Source organism: Lygodium microphyllum, chromosome 22 (genome assembly GCF_053477565.2).
Source record: "Lygodium microphyllum isolate KBCC chromosome 22, Lygodium_microphyllum_v1.1.10, whole genome shotgun sequence".
Lineage (NCBI taxonomy): Eukaryota > Viridiplantae > Streptophyta > Polypodiopsida > Schizaeales > Lygodiaceae > Lygodium > Lygodium microphyllum.
In genome coordinates, this window is record NC_141156.1 from 39,732,126 (window position 1) to 39,755,797 (window position 23,672).

Below are 23,672 nucleotides of genomic sequence, written 5' to 3' on the forward strand. Positions count from 1 at the left end.
GAGAGAGTATGAGACAAGGATGGCTACAATCTCCCTCCAAGCATGAGGTTATAATAACTAGCATTTGTATGCATTATAATAACTCCCACCATTTGTTGAAGTATAAAGCTCATAATGAATGTTTGAATCATTCAAGTTTAGACTGTCTTGTGTAAATCAATCCAAATTGATTTAATAAATGTGCATTGCTCAAAGTTAAATTATGTTTTTCAATGAAAATATGGAGGAAAATCTTAGGGTTAACTCTCTCTAAAGCAAGCAACTTGAAAATTCTATTGCTGTTTACATGAAAAATACATTACATACCTACTGTGGGTTCCACAACATATTTTGTTGTTTGCTCACTATTCTACTCGTCCCAAGTGCTTGGAGGCATGTGTATACATCCTTTGAAAGAAATTTCTAATCAAGCTAGTGAAAACATGGGCCATGAAAATGCAGAAAAGAAATACGATACCTTTCTTTGTGAAAGTTCAATGCAACCTTATTTTGGATGCAAACAGATATGCCTGAAGGGCTGTGGAGCAAAGGGTTTGAATTCGTGCACCGAAATAACCCAACCCACATTCAAACCATTACACTATAACCCCATTGGCTCGAATCAATCTTATTTTAACCCTTACAATGCTTATGAATTCACTATAGTTATTGCTAATCCCCCAATGCCACTAGCATTATAAATCCTTCAATAATTGTATAGCACAATTAGACAGGGCAATGTCACTCTGTACTCTCTTGCTTGTAGCTGGATAATTTTGTGGAGGCTTTTCCAAATAGAGAAGAAGTCACAAATCCAAAGGACACTTACCATCTGAAGGTAGGGACAACGTAGTGTGGATAAATATTCTGGACCTGAAAAAGAGATGCCAGGTGTTCTGCTGAAGGTTCCTGGCCAATGTCATCAATGCCAAGATCTTTTGCATGGATGCCACCAGCTACAAATAGAGAGTCAATGCCACTCCTCATAGCACCTTGAATATCGTGATGAAGTGAATCCCCTACAGCAATCATCTCACTAAATCCAACACCTGCTAGCTTTGCAGCAGCCTGATAAACTATCTGTACAGATTCCAACAAGCAGAGACTTGTTTTAGAAAACCATTTGCGGTTCACTTGAGGAAAGCTTGCATATGTTTGAAAATCATCAAGGGAGGAGAATATGTACTTTTGAGGCCAGGCTAGCATATTTTGGCTCTATAACTGTCAGTTAATGATGGTAGCAAATAATAAAGGCAATAGGTACTTACACAGTCTGGCTTGCCCATATACTGAACATGGCCTCCTAACTTCTCATATTTCAACCCCAAAGTTCCTGCAATATTTAGACATAAATTTCAGTGTACAATTTCATATTGCAAGTTATTGGGATTCGTTCTCAACCCACCTGATTGACATAGCTTTACTGCACGTCTCAGCACAAGGCTGCTGGCCACTTTGGCTATCATCACATAGCATACATGCAGTCTATACCTTGGAGTCCTTCACAGTAAGACATGTCTCCAACGAAGGCCCTTTATAGAAAATATTTTCATTCTAGGAAGTACTAACACTGCATGGTGAGCTACTAGCACAATTAATAAGAAAAAAGATATGTTAACAAACAGGCAAGCATTCACCCAAGCCAGAATGGTGATATACTAATTCTGAGGATTAGTTTATACAGTCCATATGTGTTAGTTCTTGTAAGTGAGTCACACGAATGCTCTGTTTTTTATGGAGTGACTGCTACAGCACCTACTATCGTATATTACAGGCCCTTGGTTGGTTGTGAAATTCTTCAAGTGGAAAAATATGTCCACTTTCAGTGCTAGTGTCTGGTTGTGCTCACTATTCATATCTGGCTACCTATGCCACCAACAAGATGCAGACCGACAAGTATTTTTTTTTCTTCTTGTGATTGCATGTGCTAGCCTCATATCTGACAAAGTTCATTTATGGCAGAGGGACACAGGAGGGTGGCTTATTCTGGGACCCAATAGCTCAGTGGTAAAGCACTAGCTACAACTTGCCAATCACAGTGAGTGCTGTAAGATACTTGTGCAAAAATTTTGCGGAATTTACACATCCATGACCTAGTCTTATGCCTTTCAAAACAAAGCAATAGACTGGAAAGAAGTTGTTTGTGAACTTCACAACTATTAAGAAAGAAGATTCTGGTCAACAAACTTATCATCTCTAATTTGAAGATGATATCATGAAATCAGCTGCAAACTCATGCACAGCTGCTGCCAGGATTTTGTGCACATGTGCAATAACCATAGCAGCCACAAGCTTAATCACATTCTAAACCTAATAACGCTTTAAAGTAGGGTATGTATGTACTACATTTTGCAGCTAAATAGGGGTCGTGCATAGAAGACTAGAAGCACGAAATCATTACTCCAGACAACCATTATTTGATGATGTTTCCTACTCCACTATGCCACTCTGTGTATAGATGTTTGCTGGATATAAATAGTAAGTTACACACCTGAAGCTTTCAGAAACGTTTACTCAGCTGTAATGCAATAGTCACAAACTGCCTTGCCTCTCCAGTTTGCAATTTTCATGCATTGCAGTAACATCAAACTTGATTTCACAACCACACAGCCAAATCACAAGCTATGAAGGTAACAGCAACCATTTATATAATCAGCAGCTTGACTTGCCCATAATTCCTTAACGGTATGGCACAGTTACATTCTATGAAGAGTAACTATTTTGCTATCCCAAAATGTGTTACTCTGTAAAGGCAATTCCTGAGCAAGAAAGACAATTACCAGGCATTATCTTCAAGTCTCTGGCCTCTACTGTTACATGATCAGGATTGGCCACCACCATGGGAATCCCTCTGCTAACAGCAAGTTCCAATACATGTTCTAATTCCTCCACTGTTGACGGCTTAACTTTCCCGTCTTGTGTTCCCAAAGCCTCAGTTCCATGTGCAAGAATAAAATCTCCATACTCTGGTTTCTCCACAATTTCTAAGCCTAGACCCTGCATGGAAGAGAAACTTATCACTGTGGGAGACAAAGTTAAGCATAGACCCTGCATGGAAGAGAAACTTGACCACTCTGGGAAGACAAATTTAAGCACAAAAAAACAGCCTCTGTAGCAGTAAGTCACCTCCAAAGAAATCAAGCTACGGTCATTCCATGTAATATGTATGCATCGCCGTCCAAGTGATGCAAACCATGGGTCATGCCTTCTGCTCCACACATGAAGTATGAATACACGAGTACTCAAAAACTAGAATAGAGAGATACGAACTAACAAGGTAGATGAGCTCACAAATAACATGTATCCTTCCTTTATCTATGAGTACAAACCGCAATAAATATTCATGGGTGAGCTCCCCACTGGTAATTACTCCTGTAAATATAGAAGGATCAAACCCTAGCTTCTCCATCCTTTCAAATGTTGATGCTGATCGCCTTGATGAGTTGCTTATTATAATTAACTTTGTACCAAGCCTTGCAATTTGGCTCACTGTGTCACAGTTCATATTAGTTGAATTAGAAAGACAGTAGGGAGATATAGACAGCAAAAAACCAAAATTGCAATCTACCAAAAAAAAAGGGCCCCAAATTTACAAGTATCCACTGCCCCAGGGTAAGGTTTTTGTCCGTCATGGAGTACACCAAACTGATCCAGTAGCCAGACCTATAGCACACAAGAAAAGGGCTGCTCATTCAGATGAAATATCTAGGAAAGCAGACAACTGTCAAGTCTGTGGTGTCAGGCTAGTGTTTCTAGCTTTTGAAGAACATGCTGAATATTGGTCAAGACTTCTCAAAGCATTGAGTCACTAGCTTTGATAAATGATTGGTGCACCTTATTAAATCCAATAGTCAACGATCCCCATATAGCAAATAAAGAGTCAGCCCCTCAAGTAAAACTCACTGAATAAATATCTCGGCTTGGCGATCAATACATAGTCATAGGGAATGGCCATTTTGGGTCACCCATTCTCATTTCCTTTCCCCATCTTCTATTCCCATGCCTCTTCCATGTGACTATATAGTCATAGGGAATGGCAATTCATGGCTGTTCCTGTTCGTGTTCCCATTACTTGTCCCCATTTTCTATTCCATGTGACTATGGACCACCGAGATACGCCTCACCTCTATACAATGGCTGAATCATTCACAAATACAAGTTGGTATACAGTAATTAAATAATTTCTATCACACTAAAACCATTATTCTGAAAACAAACAGCCTAGCCATGAAAATGAATAATCCAAAATACTCAAAAGCTTTCCAAAGGGAGCATGTACATTCCAAATCACATAGACAACTCAAAAAATTAATATGGATTCCACAGAAACACCTGCTTGTGTTTTACCCATGTACACATCAATAAGCGTTGATGATCAGAAAGGATGGGCATCTCCATCAAGTTTTTGCTTGGGGAAGAACTATTCAAGGCACGTATTGTCTTAAGAATGTGCCCCATGCTGCAAAAGAACCAGTTAAGGCTATATTCCCTTCAACAATAACTCAAAGGAAGAACCATTTAAGGTGCGCATCCCCTTGTGTAGGTGCCCCTTGGCAACATGTACAAGCTCTATAAATCTCATATTTGTATTTTCCTAGAAACTTAAATTAAAAATTACAAGTGCTATTGCATGAAGATATCAACTTGTGCAAAAGACTAATTGTAAAGGATGGGCTTTGGGCAAAAGAACTATAACATTTTAAATAGATTCCTCTCTATGCATGGGGGAAGATTGTAACAAATGTTGTCCTCATCTTTTCTTTCTGCATTTACTCAAGAGAGGAGAGCTTGAATTGGTCGTTACCATCTCACATGCGGTGTACACATTAGTGGTATTAGAGCTGAGCTAAGCTCTTAGGCCTCCATTCACTTGACATCTTGTATGAAGGCAAGTGCCAAGCACCATAGAGCAATTGAGGTCTACAAGGCGAATTGCTGCAAATAGAAGCTACAGCGGCATTTCTCTTTCCTTCAAAGCTCTTATTCTACTGTTAAATCACCTCAGTTGATTCAGATTTCCCATCCTTGTCCCGAGACAATGTTGAGCTAACCAAATGTGCCTCCTAAATTGTCATATTTTTGGCTCATTAAACAGCCCCAAGAAGGCATTTTTGCCATTGTGCATGTTAAGACATGAGACCTCTTTTGTCTACAACATGTTCTTAAAAAATGGACACACCATGATTCATCCTTTGCATTATGCACCCCCCATCACTCACAGTTGTCATCATCAGTCTACCCTCACATCTACCATCATATGGAGGTGCTACCCTTGTTGCCAGCCATCTACACCGGCTCCAAAAGCTGCCAGACTGTTTGTGGCCTCCCCTCAATTGTTGCCGGCCTGCACATAGCATCTACTGCTGCATTTTGATGGCCAGCTAATCATTGACTTCTGTTGCTGCTGTTCGGTTGTGGTCCCCAGCCCTGCTATGACCCGCCCTACAACTGCATTTTACTTCCAAATCAGCAGGTGACCTGTTGCTGCAGCTCTATAAACATCCAGCCTGCTGTGTTTTGGTTTTGGACTGCTCCGACTGCTGATTCCTCACCGGCAGATCTGCATTTTGCTACTATAGTTCTATGTCATCAGACTTTGCATTCCCTACATCAGATTTTCAGTCATTTTCATCTCCGACTGGCCCTTGGCTACTGCATGAAATCATCCTCAGGTCCAGTCTATTACATCTACACTAGTTTTGGTGGTGGTGTTGCACTCATATCTATACATGGAGGACATCACTCTCTGACACTCTTCCTCATCCTGCTCCCATAAGTGTTGGTGGCAGTTGGACATCTCTACTCAAGCATTCACATCTGTATAATCTTCTTCACTCATTCATTTTCAGCATTCATCCATCCATTAATCAGATACAACCTCCCTTCCCTTTTGTGTTTTGCATTCTTGTCTAAGTTTATTGTATTTTAGTCACATTCCTACACTCTTATGTTTTCTTAGTGCAAACCCTAGCATATCTTCACATGGTATTAGAGCCATTGGTATTTTGAAAGTAACTTGTGGGTATCATGAAGGCTAGGGTTGTATGAGTTACATGAGTGATGTGCCAATTCAAAATGGTTGAGACACCTCTTTCTTGGAAACCCATTGCATCTTCTTGACCTTCCTTTTCAATGTGGACTCCGAGCTGGCATTCTGTTCTCAATGAGGAAGACAATGCATCCTCCCTCTCATATTTCTTGTAAACACCCTATACAACATAGTATGCTCGCAATTGCTTATTTTTGAGACTTAACAATTGACAAGAGAAAAAGAATGAATACTTGAAGCTGAATACAACTATTATTTAGAGATCACAACCATGGACAAATAAAAAAATGGAGACGGGTCGAGGGCTGAAGATGGGTAACTCACCACCACCACCACCACCCCACCCCACCCCACCTCACCATAGGAGCGCTGTAATGAACATATTTTTGCTCAACTTAAGTTCCTTGGGGATGAGCTCAGTTACAATCAGCTTCAAAGTGAGGAGAAGTATCTCTCACTCTCACTACATCATGCACACATGCATTTATTTATTATGCAATAGAACGACTAATTCTTTACAAACAAAGTAGGATGAGAGAGGAAATTATCCCTTCTTCGTGGTTGATCAGCTATACATTACATGGCTTTATTCTTAATCTTAAAAGGGGTGTTGTAATGAATTTACATATCTGTTTTCCTATAAAACAACATGAGAGAAGAGTTCCAAAAATTGAGGGATTTGATGATGGAGTGAAGGATGATAATGGAGATGGCTCGAACCAACTTTGTATATATCTTCAGCTGCTGTATATGAGTTTACATCAAGGAAAATCAACATAAAATGAGAGGACATGAGCTTTTTTTATTAGGAGAAAGGGAGACTTAGTGCAAAGAGGGAAAGTGGAGTAACATAAGACAAGTGTCTAGCCACATGTCACAAAGTGAAACAAATAATGGAACACTTGGAAGCTTGTGTGAGAAGTGTCTTGACACTTGTCTCTTATTTCTTACCTTCCTTTTTGAGAGAATAGAAATAATCAAATTTAGTGAGCACTATCAAAACACAAGCTTCCTATTGATAAAATGTCATCCCTATTTTTTATAATTAGTATTTTTAGGCCAACCAAGCGATCCTAAATTTTAGGGATCCCTAAAATTTAAGAACTCCCCACTTCAAAAAATATGGGTATCATGAGAAAGTTTTTTTGGAGTATATTATAAAATTAGTGCTAGAATCTTCATATGAGTTGTCTATGTAAAGATATGTGCATTCCAAACTTTTAGCCTACATTTGCACATTGTATATAAACTTTTCATGATCATGCCATCTTGCTGAGTGTAACTATCTACATTGGCCGATTTAGGCTACACTTCAAGGCATTAATCCTTTCTATATATGAGTATGACCCTGATATGCTTGAGTTTCCATCTCATAGACACTGAATCATGTCATATGGGTGAAAGTATATACTAAACTTCTTCTAATTGATTGCATGGATCCACCATAACATAGATAAAAGGAGGAACATGAAGATGATGAGGACAGTGATGGTGATGATGAGGAAGAGAAGGACCATGTATCATACCCATAATAAGCAACTAGACAATACTCCATTTGTGATATCTCTAGCAAGATTCAATGGTTTCCCCTTTGCGTTTTTATCTATTGGTTTTCTCTAGCCTACACTTGTTCTTTAAGCTTGGATCTCTCCATCCCCCAGCGAGGCACATCCTTTAGTAACCCACATCTCCTTGTTTTTCTTCTACGAAGATTTTCATGATAGATCATCAAGACTGGTAAGATTATTGAGATTAGTTAGACCACAATGATCAGCAGGATCTAAATATGGATCATCAAGAACATCTGCCTTCCCATTCCCCTACTCTTCCCCCCATATAGATATCCATTGTTGAAGTGCCTATCATGCCCAAGAGCTAGATAGAAGTACTTATTCCCTATGGAGCTGCAAGGTTGAAACCATTCTCAATACTTTTGACCTTTAGGGGATTTGTTTATTTACCTATTCAATGGTCCAAGGTGAAACCTACATCAGATGCTCTAGCTAAACATAATTGAAGAAGGATAAAGTAAGGGATAAGATAGGAGCCTCTTAGGAGGAAGCTGTTGTAAGAAGGGATACATTGGTAGCATGTGCTACAATTGGAATTTGCTTTCCCCTCTCTCTATCTCCCCTTCCAAAATAGACAGATAAAGAGAGATTGTGTGTATGTGTTTGTGTGTGTATGCTTACATATAAATCTATCAGTAGAGAAACTAATATCAACTCATATTACTAAATATTTATCAATGTAGCCAATGTATGTATGTATGTACCAGATGATGGTTTTTGCCAACAAAAAGAAGAATCTATGCTATCCAAAAAAGTTAAGCTACTGAGGCACAACCTTGTGAGCTTTCCAATGGAGCATTTCTATATAAGTTGGATTGACACCTAAACTAGGATGCAATTCTCACACACATTCACATATCTATGAAGCGTCTAAGATTTGGACTAGATTGGCAAAGTTGTAGTAGGTGAAGAGCTTCAAAGATCAAATGACTCTCAAGATGGGGTTGAGACAGCTCTGTGTCTATGATTTCCCTACCTTGAAGGATCACATCAACAAGATAATAGAGTTTCACGATGAGTTTGTATCTTTTGGGAAGACCTCTTTGGTCATTGATATCCATCCTTTGTAGAAGTGCTTTTCAACACTTTTGATAGCTTCTCATTATTGTCATTTGATTGAACCATAACTTCTCGCTATTGTTATCGAGTCAGTCTAGTGATTCGGCTCATCTATTCTAGACTAATAATAGTTGGTGTTACTTATTTGAGGCCTCTCCACTCCCATTAGTATGTTTAGGCTACCCATTTCATCAAAGTTTCATCTCACATGGGTCTACTACTACTTGCTTGATCTCCTCTTTGATGAAGAATATCAATAATGTTTGGTCTTCCCTTGGATTCTTTGCTACCCTCAAATCCATTGGAATCTTTTTGAGCTTTGTCTAGAGGTGGTTTGCGGTATTCGAATCTCCTCTTTTTCAAGCCATTCACCTTCCATATTCCATTCTCTATTCAAAGGTACAACCATTCAATTTAATGAAAGCTTTATATTGCACCTTGTTACTTTTGCCTTGCTTTTGTACCATATAGTATGTACACTTGTCTAATGCATGCCCGGTGTTAAATCCTTTACTACCAGTGCAATGGTTACCATGCCAAGAGCTAGGGGTTCCAAAATTAGAGTTCATTTTAATTAAAAATCTTCGTAAAGTTGAATTAAATCTTTAAGTTTATTTCTTACTTTGGCAACAACTACTTGTTGAGTGGTGCACTCCACATTTACTGTTTGTGCCCGCAGCCATAAGGACATTGTATCTTCAATTCCAACTTGATTCCTTTCAAGGTGAGAAGGAATGTGATGAGATGAGCATTAACTGAAATCAGCTTTCCTTCTCGGAGAGGGTGGCAAAACCTCATCAAGCACTTAATTGCAGCAATTAATAAATGAACATAAATTGAAATGCACACATTACCATCATAATCTTGGACATTGGACATCTTGTTGGTCCCAAAACTTGTGTCCCTTGTGATATTCTCTTTAACTTAAATTGCTAGTGGATGGAGTACAAGCTAAGATTTCACAATCTCCTCTGCTGATCCAAACAAGCAATGCAGGCAAATTGCCCCTTGATCTTCACCCAGGACTTGTACAATTTGGACCACAAACTAGCCAAATGTTGTCCCAAATCAAATGGGATGGGTTGGCATCTGAAATCTCTGATAATTCCTTGAATTTCAAATGCTAATTCCAGTGTACAATGGATTTATTGATGGCACGGGTTCCAAGGTGGTTGCTAAACCCTAATTTTTGAAAAAAATTTAGGGTTTATAGTAGAATTCTCACTGCTATCCATCGAAGAAGGTGAGAGAATGTTGGAGAGAGAGAATTTCTTGATTTTCCATGTGGGAAAACCACAAAATTGACTGTTGTTTATTTGAATCAGTCTCAAATGCTGCACACATATTGCTAGGGAGGGCATTAAATGCTATTGCCAGCCCCTGGTTGTTGTTGCCTTTACTTATTGCCTCTACCTAGAAGGGTTAAAACTATTGTCGCTTGCCCCTGCTTGATCTCCTCCCACTGTTTGTTGCCCCAGAAGGTCCTCCAATGGCTGAAACCAGAAGTTCCTCCAATGGCCGAAAATCAGACCAATAGCTCCTTCTTCCTCTCTCTCTCTCGACCAGAATGCATTAAATGAATCTTCATTAGCCCCAAACAGCCTTCTTTCCCATTGCATGAGCATTTTTGCCAAGTGGTATCCCTCTAATCCCATTTTCTAGCAATTTTCAGCCAGTTAATTGATATTCAGAATTAAGTCTGAAAATTAATTTCAGCCCTTCTGATCCTCCCAAAAATAAAATTGCCCATCCACATTTAAATTTACTAGGTCATTTGCAACCCTGAGTGGTCTCCAATCTTAATTGACCCTTCGACAGGCATTAATTAATTAATTAATGCTAGTCCCTAGGGTAACCCTTGACACTTAATGGTCAACTAACTGTCCTAGGGCCAAAATTGACACCAATTGACAACCAAAGCCTAGTCGGCAAAACTTGACACAACTTTTACCTTTGGCATCCATTACTTCCTCCAGGTCCTTAAGCTTGTTTACCATGAAATAATTGCCATGTGCATCACATGTGCCTTGTAACCTTGCACATTTGGTTATTAAATTAATCAAAATGTTATTAGCAAGATTAAAGCATCTCAAAAATTTCACGTTCCCATAACGGACCTTCCCCTTTGAATCCCTACAATCCTTAATTGCATTGCATTGTGCCAAAGCAAAAGTATACTGTGTTGGAATGCCCATAAGGCATCACAGTCACAACATTGGCCATTGTTGTCTAACCACGTTATATACCCCAAAACTTGTTGAAACTTTCTAGTCAACATAAACATAACATAAGACATCATAGTATATTGCACTGGAACGTCCATAAGGCATCACAATCACAGCATTGGCCATCATAGTCACAACATTGGCCATTATTGTCTAACCATGCCATATATCCCAAAACTTCTTGAAAATTTCCAGTCAGCATAAACATGATATAAAATTGAAAAATAGTCCAGAACTGTTGCTAGAAACCCATTGGATGCATCCATAACTCATATTTCTCAACTATTTTGACTTCACAACCATAGTAAAGCATATACTTAACATAAACCATGGCTGAAATTGTCAATGGTATTCACTAGCATGCTGTTGTCCATTGAACCAGCTGAAAACCATCTAAAGTGAGCATAAACTGATCTGAAAACTAGTCACTAACTGTTGCAAATGTGATAACAAACTGAGTGTAAAAACTAATCAGAAGCTGATGGCAAAAACTGACGCAAAATTGATCCAAAAGTGACCGTAAACTGATTTTCCACTGAACAAGAATTGAGCTCAAACTCATCAGCAATTGATCCCCAAATTGATGCAAAGACTCATATCAAACTGATGCAAATGTTTAGTTCTAGTGTCGCCATGAATTCCATACTCATTTGCATACATCTCATAGTGACCAGTACACTAAGTAGTGACCTCATGGCAAACATACTATTAGCACAGTACCTTGGATGCATGCTGAATACATCTAAGATCCATTAATATGAGAGCTATCCATAATTAGAGGAGTGGAAGTACTACCTCCCCCCTTGAGCATCAGCTATACTGCTTTGGACCCATGCTTTATTGAACCTATCTGAGCTTGAACCAAAGTCAGCTCTAACTGAAAGGCATCTATGTAAAGTTGCAACAACTAAGGACTCTTTGCATCCATTGGTGAATAGTTTTGAAACTTTACCAAATATCTACTGGAAAGTTTATCTCTGATCTTTCTTTTCTTATGTGCCAAAATCTTCTCGGATACCAAGATCTCATCCAATTCCTCAACCTCGGGCTAAATTTCAGCAGATACATCCTCTACCATATCACTACGAAAAGGTGTCAACAAACTGACATGATTTGTGTATCCGCCAATGTGGAGATAATTTCAGCCGATATGCAACATCACTGATCCTCTCCAACACTTGAAAGGGCCCAAAATATCTCATAGTTAGCTTCAGATACAACGCCTCTCTTTCTTTTATCTTTTTTAGCCTTGTCTTTTTAAAATGTAGCAATTCATAATCACCATCTACAAATTGCAAAGCATATCTATGGCGATCAATTGCTTTCTTTTGTTTTTTCTGTGATCTCTGAAGTGCATACTTTATCTTTGCATAGATTGTATTCAAGTTTTCCATATAGTGATCAGTCTCAAAGATTTTATCCTTAGTGTGCAAGATAGGTGGTACCTTCTTGCCACCCTCAACCACCTCAAATGAAGCTTTGCCTAGTGGAACTATGCATCGTGTTATTGTAAGCAAACTCAACCAATGGAAAATATTGCTTCCAATGTGACTTATAGTCTGATACATAGCATCTTAAAAGATCCAATACATGGAATTTGCCTCTTCAAACTGACCATTTGTCTGCACATGAAAGGATGATGAGAAGCGTAGTACCCATATTCTCAAACAATCCTTTTCAAAATAAACCAATTATTCGAGAATCTCAATCATTGACAATCGACTTTGGCATACCATGATACTCAAAGATGTGATGCAAAAAGGAATGTGCCTTATGATCAACCTTTATCTTTTTCCTTAGTAGGAGTAGTACTTGCCATTGGTTGAGTTTGCTTATAGCAACACCGTACATAGTTCCATTGGCAAAGCGTCATTTGAGGTTGTTGAGGGTGGCAACAAGGTACCACCTATTTTGCACACTAAGAATACGATCTTTGAGGTTGATTGCTATGTGGAAAGCTTAGATACAATCTATGCAAAGATAAAGTATGCACTTTAAAAATCACAAAAAAAGTAAAAGAAGGCAGCTAATCGCCATAGACGTGCTTTGTAGTTTGTAGAGGATGTTTTGTATTATGGCATTTTAAAAAGGCGAGGTTGAAAAAGATGAAAGCAAGAGAGAGGTTGTATCTGAAGTTGAGTATGAGATAGTAGATACTATGGGCCTTTCCAAGTGTTAGAGAGGATCAACGATATTTCATATCGACTGAAATTACCTTGACATTGGTAGATACACAATGCCTCCCATGTCAGTTTGTAGTGGATCTCGAATGTATACAGCATGCATCCAAGGTACTGTGTTGACATTGGTAGATACACAATGCCTCCCATGTCAGTTTGTAGTGGATCTCGAATGTATGCAGCATGCATCCAAGGTACTGTGTTGACAATATATCTGCCATGAGATCACTATTCAGTGTACTAGTCACTATGAGATGTTTGCAGATGAGTATGATTGTTATTGCGGCTCTGTAACTATACATTTACATAAACTTATGATTACTTTTGTATTAGCTTGGGATCAATTTCTTATCAGTTTGGGCTTGGTTCATAATCAATTAGAGATGAGTTTGTTGGTCACTTTTGCATCAGTTATGTATCACTTTTTGGATCAATCTTTGATCAATTTTTGTATTTAGTTTGTGATCAGTTTGGGATCACATTTACACAAGTTAGTGATTAGTTTTCAGATCAACATATGATCAGTTTATGATCAGATTATGCTCAATTTTCAATGGTTTTTAGCTAGTTCCATGGACAACAACATGTTTAGAGAATCTCATTGACAGTTTCAGCCATGGTTTATGCTGAGTTTATGCTTTATTATGGTTGTACAGTTAGAACAATTCAAAAACATGAGAAATGGATGCATCCAATGAGTTTCTAGCAATAGTTTTGGACTATTTTTCAGTTTTATGTTATGTTTATGTTGGATGCAAAATTTCACCAAGTGTGGGGGCATATGGTATGGTTAGACAGTAGTAGCAAATGTTGTGTTGATTGTGATGCCTTATGGAAATTCTAGTGTAGTATACTTTTGCTTTGGCATGATGCAGTGCAATCAAGGGTAATTGTAGGGATTTCAAGGGGGATGTCTATCACGAGGACGTGAAACTTCTGAGATGCTTTGCTCTAGGCTCTAGCTAGTAAGATTTGATTAATTTAATAATCAAATGTGCAAGATTGTAAGGCACATGGCAATTTTCTCATGGTAACATGCCAAGGACCCCAAGGAGGCAGTGGATGCCAAAGGCAAAAGTTGTGACAAGTTATGCCAGCTAGGTTTTGGATGTCAGTTGGTGTTAGTTTTGACCCTAGAATAGTTAATTGGCCATTAAGTATCAGTGGTGAAACTAAGGACTAGACATTAATTAATTAATTAATGCCAATCTACAGGTCAATTAAGACTCGCGACCACTTGGGGTTGCAAATGGCATAGCCAATTAAATTGTGGATGGGCACTTTTAATTTTGAGTAGGTCAAAAGGGTTGAAATTAATTAATTGGTTGAAAATTGCTGAAAAATGGGATTAAAAGGCTATCACTTGGCAAAAATGCCCATGCAATAGGAAAGAAGCCTGTTTGGGGGACTGAAGAGACTCATTTAGTGTATGCAAGCTGTGGGAGAGAGTGAAGAGAGGTTGCTGGTTTGATTTTCTGCCATTACAGGACCTTTTGGTGTAGCCAACTACTCCAACAGCAAGTGACAACAGTTTTGACTCTTGCTGAAGTAGGTGACACCAACAAGGGATTGGCGACAGCATTTAATACATCTTGTGGCAACAAGTGAACATTTGGGTCTAACTCAGGCAAGCAACAGCTAATTTTGACGTTTTCTTATGTGGAAAATCAGGAATCTCTCTCTCCTTTGCACTCTGGCACCTTCTCTAGCCCATCCTCTGAAAATTTCAACATCTCTCAGCCAATTGAAGGTGTTCTTAGTAAGATTTGGTGGATAGAAGTGAAAATTCTCCTGTAAACCCTAATTCTTTGCAGAAATTATGGTTTAGTAACTACCTTGGGACTTGTGCCAGTAGATAAAGGCATTGTACATTGAGATAAGCTGCCAAAATTCAAGGAGTTATCACAGATTTCAAATGCCAGGCTATCCCATTTGATTTGGGGTAGCATTTGGCCAGTTTGTGCTCCTCTTTGGACAAATCTTGTGTGAAAATCAAGGGGCAATTTGCCCAGAATTGCTTCCTTATCGACTGTGACAGCAAGGGGCTTTTGGATCAGTGGAGAAGATAGTGAAATCTTAGTTGAACTCAATCCAATAGCAATACAAATTAAATAAATACCACAAGGGGTGCAAGTTTTGGGGCCAATAGGGTGTCCAATGTCTAAGAATGTTATGGTAAAGTATGCATTTCAACTTATGTTCATTTCTTAATTGTTGTAGCTAAGTGCTTGATCAGGTTTTACTATCCTCTCCGAGAAGGAAGTTTGGTTTCACATACGCACTCTTTCCCCCCCTCTCTTTGTCTTCTAATTTTCATGGTGATAAATGATCAAGTTGGTTAAGTTCAAAGTATTGTCATTCTCGTATTCTTTCTCATAAAGGGTGGAGCAAGAGTGGAAGTACAAGCGAAAGCAAGAGAGAAGAAAGAGCTATGGAGATTCAAGAAAGAGAGAGCAAGATGGTATATGGAAACTTTAGTAATCATGATGTGTATCTTGCCTTTCCTTATTCTATTATCATGTAAAGAGTAAAGAATAAAGTGACAGTGACAAGCAGCTGCCACATGCAATGTATAGATGTGTTGGTAGTAAGTACAAGTAAATATAGGTAGTTAGGCACATGCAACCTTTAACCTCAAACAACCTCACTTAAAGGCAAATGTGTTGGAGTGTGGAGAAAACAAGAAAAAGGTGGCAAAGTACAAAGTATACATATAAGTAGAACACGATGAGGAATAGATGTCATCTCATTCTACATCTATCATCTTCCTAAGGAAGGCTTAACGTTCCATTCGGAGACTTTTAGTGAGAATATTTGCACGATTCTCAGTAGTCGAGATTTTGCCAAGCTCTATCTCCTTATCCTCAATCACCTTTTGATGAAATGATAATGGACCTCAATATGCTTAGTCTTTGTCTGAAAGACTGGATTATGTACTAATTGAATGGCACTCATAGAGTCTGAATGGAATGTAGAAGTCATAGTCATATCAAGGTCTGGCCTAATCATAGGGCCTCCTTGCAAGCCTTAGTGGCTGCAATGTACTTAGCCTTAGTAATAGACAAGGCTATACATTTTTGCACCCTGGACATCTAAGAAATAGCTCCTCCAACAAAGATGAAGATATAGCTAAAGATAGGCTTTCCACTATTTGCATGTCTTGCATAATCAGAGCCTGGTAGCCTAGGACTCCAATATCCTGCCCATTGTAACAAATGCACATATTTGCAGTGGCCTTAAGGTATCTCATGATACCTTTTACGGCCTTCCAATGTTGCTTACCAGGTATCACCATATAATGAGCCAGCCATAACTTTCACTGCAAATGCTATGTCAGGTTTAGTGGCCATCACGGTATACATCAAGCTACCTACAATGAATGCATATGGGATCTTGGACATCTAGGCCTTCTCATCATCTGACCAATGACAATTTGCCTAACCAACCTTCACATGAGAAGGTAATGGACAATCAATAGGCTTACCATCTTGCATATGGAATCGCTCTGTGAAATTACTCCTTGTGGAACAAGTAGAAAAGTCTCTTAGAGCGATTGTATGTAATGCGCATACCAAGTATATGTGAGGCTTCGTTCCATGTTCTTCATCTCAAAGCTTATCTTGAATTGAGTCTTCAAAGCATCCAGTTCATCATGAGCACTCCCAGCAATAAGCATGTCATCAACATATAGCACCAAAATGATAAGGCTAGCATCATGGACCTTCTTCGTATAAAGACACGGATCCATATCACTATGGGAGGAACCCTGTGATGTATAAAAGCATTAAACTTACAATACCATTCCTTAAGTGCTTGCTTAAGTCCATAAAGACTCTTCCTCAACTTGCACACTAGGTGCTCCTTGCCTTTTTCCACAAAGCCCTTAAGGTGTAGAAGATAACTTATTTTTTTGGCCCTTGCTATCCTTCATGGGAGCATTTAAAAATAAAAAAAACTAAGGATCCATTGCCAATTCAGCAAAGGGATTTGCTGCTGTCCTCATCTGATTCTTGAAAGATCATCAAATCCTTCTCTCTCTTTTTGACTTAAAGGCCCTACATCTTTTCCACATTTTCCACATTTTCAGCTTACTATCCATTATGTGAGCCTTGTCCAAGATTAGCCATTGCATTTCCTTCTTCCCATGTGAACATCCATACTAAGAGGCCTCATCATTGCTTGATTCTATCTCACTGTATATAGACATCTTGTTGTAATTTCTCAGCTGAGTACAAAATTCAGTACTTGCACAAAGCTTACAATTTTAGAAATAAAAAAAGCAACGACATTTGGCTTGCAATCAAGTGCCTTGGGCCCACCAAATCAAAGGATTGAGTGGTATTCTTGCAATGGAACCATCAAACCAGCCTTCCTTCTCGGAGAAAGTGGTAAAACCTGATCAACCACTCACTTACAGCAATTAAGAAATAAACATAAACTAAAATGCATACTTTACCATAGTATTCTTGGATGTTGATGCAGAATTTCTTTGATTTATATTGCTATTGGATGGAGTATAATTGAGATTTTCCTATCTCCTCCACTGATCCCAAATTCCCTTACTGTCACAACCGATCAGCAAGCAATCGGGCAAAGCACCCCTCGATCTTCACCTAGGACTTGTACAAATTGGACCACAAATCGGCCTAATGCTACCCCAAATCAAATGGGATGAGCTGACATCTGAAATATTTGATAATTCCTTCAATTTCAGATGTTGACTTTAGTGTACAAGGATAATATAGAAAACATTGAGCTATGCACGAAATCTGACTAATAACACCTTTGATTGGCTAAGAAATATTGAGGCTTTCAGAGAATGGGCTGGAGAAGGCGAAAGGATGTTGAGGAGAGAGAAATTAGAGTTTCCTTGTGTAAAAACCATCTAATCTATGTGCCGCTTGCTCCAACTAGCAAGAAATGTAGTTATTTGCTGCCTAGAGGCACCAAAATGCTGTCACTAGCTCTCAATTGCTGTCCTAGCCCCTGGAAGTCACCTCCAATGCATCTCCAATGGACTCTGGCTACTATCGCATGCAACATATGGTTGAATTTTGATTAGAAAATTGATCTGCATTACCTTCTCTCTCTCTCTCTCTCTCTCTCTCTCTCTCTCTCTCTCTCTCTCTCCCATAGGCCTGGCCATGCATGTTTCCCATTGGGCAAAGATACCAAATCCCATGTATGGTTTTTCTCTAGTGAATCATACTCAGAACACATGGCCCTCTCCCAAGAGTGACTATTATCTCTACACATAGCCTCGTCTTAAGCGAGGGGCTCACTAGCATATGTCACTATGACATAATGCATAGAGGGTGCAAAACAATCAGAAGGATGTGAGGCTCCAATGGAGTGTCTCAAAGCTGGTTGTGGCGCCTATATGGCATGTCCTCTTTGTCCAAGATCATGATCCTACACAATAGGCAGATCTTGGACCACTACATCATCAACAACTACAACATCTTATTAAGTAGAAATCATATGTTTCACCTACATTTCAGCACTTTCTTGCTATGGTTGAGAACTACTCTGGGAATAGGTTGAAATGCTTTTGATCTGATAGTGGGGCTAAATATGTCTATAAGGCATTTGAGCAACTTTGTGATGAGAGGGGTATTAAGCATCAGTTGACCGCCCCTAACACCCTAAAACCAACCTTTTTTCTATGATGGGTGGTAATTCCTTGATTACAACTTAGTTATAGCAGTAACATTTATTACAAAACTAAGAAATGTAAATTAACTCATAATCTTGGACAATGGATACCCTGTTGGCCCTAAAATTGGAGCCCCTTTCCGTATTTCTTTAACTTAATTGAAGAAGAAGTTGATGTACAATAGGATTTTCCCAATCCCTTTCGATATTCCAACTCCCCTTGATATCCAAAATGACCAATAAGTCTTCAATCTGATTTGCCCCTTGATTCGAGCAGTCAATTGGCCTTCACCCCAAATTCTTTGATTTGTTGGTCCCTCTACTTTGAATTTGACTGAAAATAGCTTCAGTCTTCTTGAATCCAAGTCTTGGAGCTTCCAATTTTTGGCGTGCTTCCTGACTGCTACTAAACCCTAATTTCTGCTGTGCAGATTAGGGTTTACAGCAAAGAAATCTGAAATTTCTCAGCCTTTGGTAATCTCAATGCTATAATCTTCAAAGCAAGGCTATAGAAAAGCTGGGAGATGAGAGAGAATGCTAAGGAGAGAGAAAATTCAGACTTTCTTCACAAAGAACTGATGAAAATCAGTCACTTACTGTTGCTGCCCTATCTCAACAACCTATAGATGTTGTTGCTTGTTGTTGGGAACCCTCTCCCTGTTGAGTTAAAATATCCATTACTTGCTGATTAGCCTCTTAAATAGCTCCAAAACACACTAAAAAAAGCTCTTTTAGAGTAAAACCATAAAATGGGGAGCGGTTCGAGAGATTTCAATGGAAACCTTAATTTTTGGGGCGCCCTTCCACATCTATAAATAGACAGGCTGCCTCCATTCAGCCATATCTCGTTTGTGCAGGTTTTACACTCTCCAGTGCAGATTTCAGCCATCATTCTATCTCCACGTGGCTGTCCAGTCCCCTCCGATTGCTGCCACCTCTCCCTCCAACCTCGCAGTGCCTTGGCGCCTTCTTCTAGCTGTCGCCCACTGTCAAGCACCATCTCCTAGGCTGCATTTGGCCTCCAGCTGCCATCGCCAGTATCTCCAACATCAGGTGACATCCTACAACCTGCGTTTGCATCCTTTTGGAGCCGCTTGGTGTCATCTCTTCCCTTTGCAACTGCCACCTCTGTCTCTGGCAGCCCGTGGTGTCAGTGTTTTGCAGTTTCCTCTCTCCTACACTTCGACTGGTGGTCACATACTTGGGATCCATCTCCGGTGGACGTCACACTCCGATACTGCTCTGCCCTTGAGCACACTGTACACTCTTACATTCATTTATAGCATTCATTCACTTCAGAGTTGTGTTCTCTCTCTCCCTTCTTTTGTTTGTGTTTGAGTTTTGCCCTCTGTGTCTGTGTTTGTCTCTTTGTATTTCTGTCGTGGTCGTACAATCTGCGTGTCCTTAGTGCAAACCCTAGTAGTTTTCTTCACACTCCCTACTATCACCTTACAATAAATGTTACAGCCAGCAGCCTAGATGCTCTCGTTTGCAATTTGGGGGTCCCCAGGAGGTGTAAACTACTCTTTCTTGCTAGAAAATTGAGAAAAAACAATCCCAATTAGCTCCAATAGCTCCCCACGATTCACCGCAGTCGAATGGTCACGTTTTCCTCTTCTTCCATCTCCCACCAACCTTCATGGGCAAGTTTGCCAAATGGTAGCCTTTCCAAATGGTTTTTCCGGCATTATCCATGATTAAATATTGATTTTTGGTCTTTAAATACTGAAAATTAATCTAATAATTATTTCGATGCCCAAATTTTTTTTCTGATTGGCCAATAATTAAATTGGCCAAGCAATCTCCATATCTCTACGCCATCTTTGACCACTAGATTGGCATTAGATACCATGAAACGCCACTTCTCTAGTGTCACTAAACTGACACGCCAAATGAATGACCTAGGCCAATAACTGGCACCAGATACTACCAAGTACTTATGCATCATAACTTATAGCAACTTTTGCCTTTGACATTCCATGATTTCCTCGGATCCTAGACTCGTAAATTTACTCTAACCCTAGTTACACCTCACATGTGCAACATTTACTTAACCATGTAATTAAAAATTAAAACACATGTTAAGTGAGATTTCAAAAATACATGTCCTCATGACACACCCCACCTCAAAATGGTATTATAGAGTGCATAAATAGAACTATTTACAAAAGATTCTATAGTATGCTTAGTCAGGTAAGCTCATCACAGTACTTTTGGACTGAGGCAGTTACTAATACCATACATCTCATTAATAAATCCCCGTACACTACTCTTGGTGAGAGCTACAGAGGAGGTATGGTCTAGTAAGCCTTCCTTGTATGCATACTCATGAGTCTTCAGACATGAAGCTTTCTGCTCTTGTTGGTGATAGAGTTACAAAGGAGATATGGTCTAGTAAACCTCCCTCATATGTACACTCACGAGTCTTCGGATATGAGGCTTTCTGCTATATTTTCAAAGACAAGCGCAATAAGTTGGATTCGAAGTTTGTTAAATACATCTTTCTTGAATATGGTGATGCAAGTGAGATGGGTTATCACCTTTGGAATTTGTAAGCTCAAAAGATTATCCGTAACCATGATGTTATATTCCATGAGAAAAAGATGCATATGAGACCAAAACAAGTGATTGAGGTATACAAAGTGATGTTTTAGGAGGAGTCTTCTATTACAATATAGCCAATCCTAGTTAAACATCTTTGAATCTAACAAAATACTTCGTGCCACCTAATGACTGATAAGGCATGGGAATAATGGACAACAGCCAAATGCTCACCCACATCGATAGAGCTAGACTTTTTATGAGAGTTACATGTCTGCTTATCATAAAGACAATGATCACATGAATCAAAACAAGAGTAATCAAGAGGTAGAAGATATTGCAAACGAGTAAGTACTTTCATCCTTTCAAAGACATGTGCCTAGGGTGAGATGCCATAAAGATACAAGTGAAAGATCAGTTATAGCCAAAACATGGTCAATAGACCTAGAGACAAACAAAGGATAGAGGCTGCCAATCTTGGCACCTCTAGCAAAAATAAGACTACCATGAGTGATCTTCCATGTAAAATCACCAAAACATACATGGTGCTTGTCATCATCCAACTGTCCAGCTGAAATAAGGCTTTTAGTCAAAACCGAGACAGAATGTACATCATGAAGCACAAAAGGAGCACTAGTATTTAAACTAGCCTTCTTTCTCGAAGAGGGTGGTAAAACCTCATCAAGCACTTACATACAACAATTAATAAATCAACATGAACTGGCATGTATACTTTACCATAACATTCTTGGACATTAGATATCTTGTTGGCCCCAAAACTGGTGCCCCTTGCGGTATTTCTTTAATTTGTATTGCTAATGGATGGAGTACAGCTGAGATGTCATTATCTCCTATATTTGATCCAAAATCCCCTTGCTGTCATAATTGATCAACAAGCAAGCCATTCGGGCAAATTGCCCCTTAATCTTCACCTAGGTTTTATACAAATTGGACCACAAACTAGCTAAAAGCTACCCCAAATCAAATGGAATGGACTGGTATTTGAAATCTTTGATAATTCCTTGAATTTCAGTTGTTGAATTCAGTGTACAATGCCTTTATCTGCTGGCACGAGTCATAGCATGGCTGCTGCTAAACCCTAATTTTTGCAGAAAATTAGGGTTTACAGCACAATTGTCATTGCTCTCCACAAATTAGATTGAGAACACCTTCAATTGGCTGAGAAATGCTGAGATTTTCAGAGAATGGACTAGAAAAGGTGAGAGAATGCTGAGAAGAGAGAGAAATCAGAGTTTCCTCGCGGGAAACCCTTCCAATCTGCCTATTGCCTTCTTCAACTTGCAAAAAATGAAGTTGTCTGCTGCTTGGAGGCACCAAAATGCTGTTGCGAGCTCTTAACTACTCTCACCAACCCTTGGGAGTCACCAAAATGTTGCAGCATGATCTCCAATGGCCTTTGGTTGCTGTCGCTTGCAGCAAATGGCTGAATTCTGATAAGAAAACCGGTTTGTGGCACCTTTTCTCTCTCTCTCTCTCCCCCTAGTTAAATCAACTAAATTAGTCCCTCCCAGCCCCAAACAACTTTCTTTTCCATTACATGGGCATTTTTGCTAAGTGGAAGCCTTCTAATCCTATTTTCCAAAAATTTTCAGCCAATTAATCAATTTTTAAAATTAATTAATTTTAAAAATTAAATTCAACCCTTTTGACCTTGTACAAATTTAGATGTGCCCACCACAATTTGATTGACTAGGCCATTTGCAACTTGAAGTGGTCCCTTGCCTTGGTTGACCTTTGAGTAGACATAAATTAATTAATTAGTGTCAGCATTGACACTTAATGACCAATTAACTATCCTAGGTCCAAAACCAACACCAACTAGCATCCAAAACTCAAGTGGTATAAGTTGTCATAACTTTTGCTTTGGATACTCACTGCTTACTTAGGTCCTTGGCTTGTTACCATGAAATGATTGCCATGTGCATCACATGTGCCTTATAACATTGCACTTTTGATTATTAAATTAATCAAATGTTACTAGCAAGAGCAAAGCATCTCAAAATTTCACGTCCGTGTGATAGATTTTCCCATTGAAATCCTTGCAATTGTTTCCAATAGCACTACATTGTGCAAAAGCACAAGTATACTGCACTGGAATTTCCATAAGGCGTCGCAATTAGAACCATGCCATATGCCCAACACTTGCTGAAATTTTCCAGTCAGCATAGAACTGAAAAATAGTTCAAAACTGTTACTAGGAACTCATTGGATGCATCCATGACTCATGTTTCTTAACTATTTTGACTTCATGATCATAATAAAGCATATACTCATCATAATCTATGGCTAAAACTGTCAATGGCATTTAGTAATCATGTTGTTGTCCATGGAACCAGCTGATAACCATTGAAAACTAAGCATGATTTGATTATAAACTACTCATATGTTGATC

General features: G+C 39.0%; 1 protein-coding gene across 4 annotated transcripts in view; it reads right to left on the reverse strand.

Annotated features, from left to right (window-relative positions):
- Window positions 1–443: 443 nt before the first annotated feature.
- The window catches only part of LOC148017055 (Haloacid dehalogenase-like hydrolase (HAD) superfamily protein), a 107,319-nt gene continuing 84,090 nt past the window's right edge, over window positions 444–23,672 (reverse strand). For 2 of the 4 annotated variants that reach the window (XM_087662673.1, XM_087662672.1), the window contains exons 3-8: window positions 3,573–3,642; window positions 3,309–3,468; window positions 3,106–3,187; window positions 2,760–2,976; window positions 1,248–1,312; window positions 448–1,059 (exon numbers count right to left, since the gene is read on the reverse strand). In XM_087662673.1, the coding sequence (XP_087518799.1) occupies window positions 805–1,059; window positions 1,248–1,312; window positions 2,760–2,976; window positions 3,106–3,187; window positions 3,309–3,468; window positions 3,573–3,642 (849 nt within the window). In that variant the 3' untranslated portion in view covers window positions 448–804. Of the gene's footprint in view, window positions 1,060–1,247; window positions 1,313–2,759; window positions 2,977–3,105; window positions 3,188–3,308; window positions 3,469–3,572; window positions 3,643–23,672 lie in introns of all 4 variants that reach the window. The other 2 variants (XM_087662674.1, XM_087662675.1) reach the window with 2 other exon arrangements.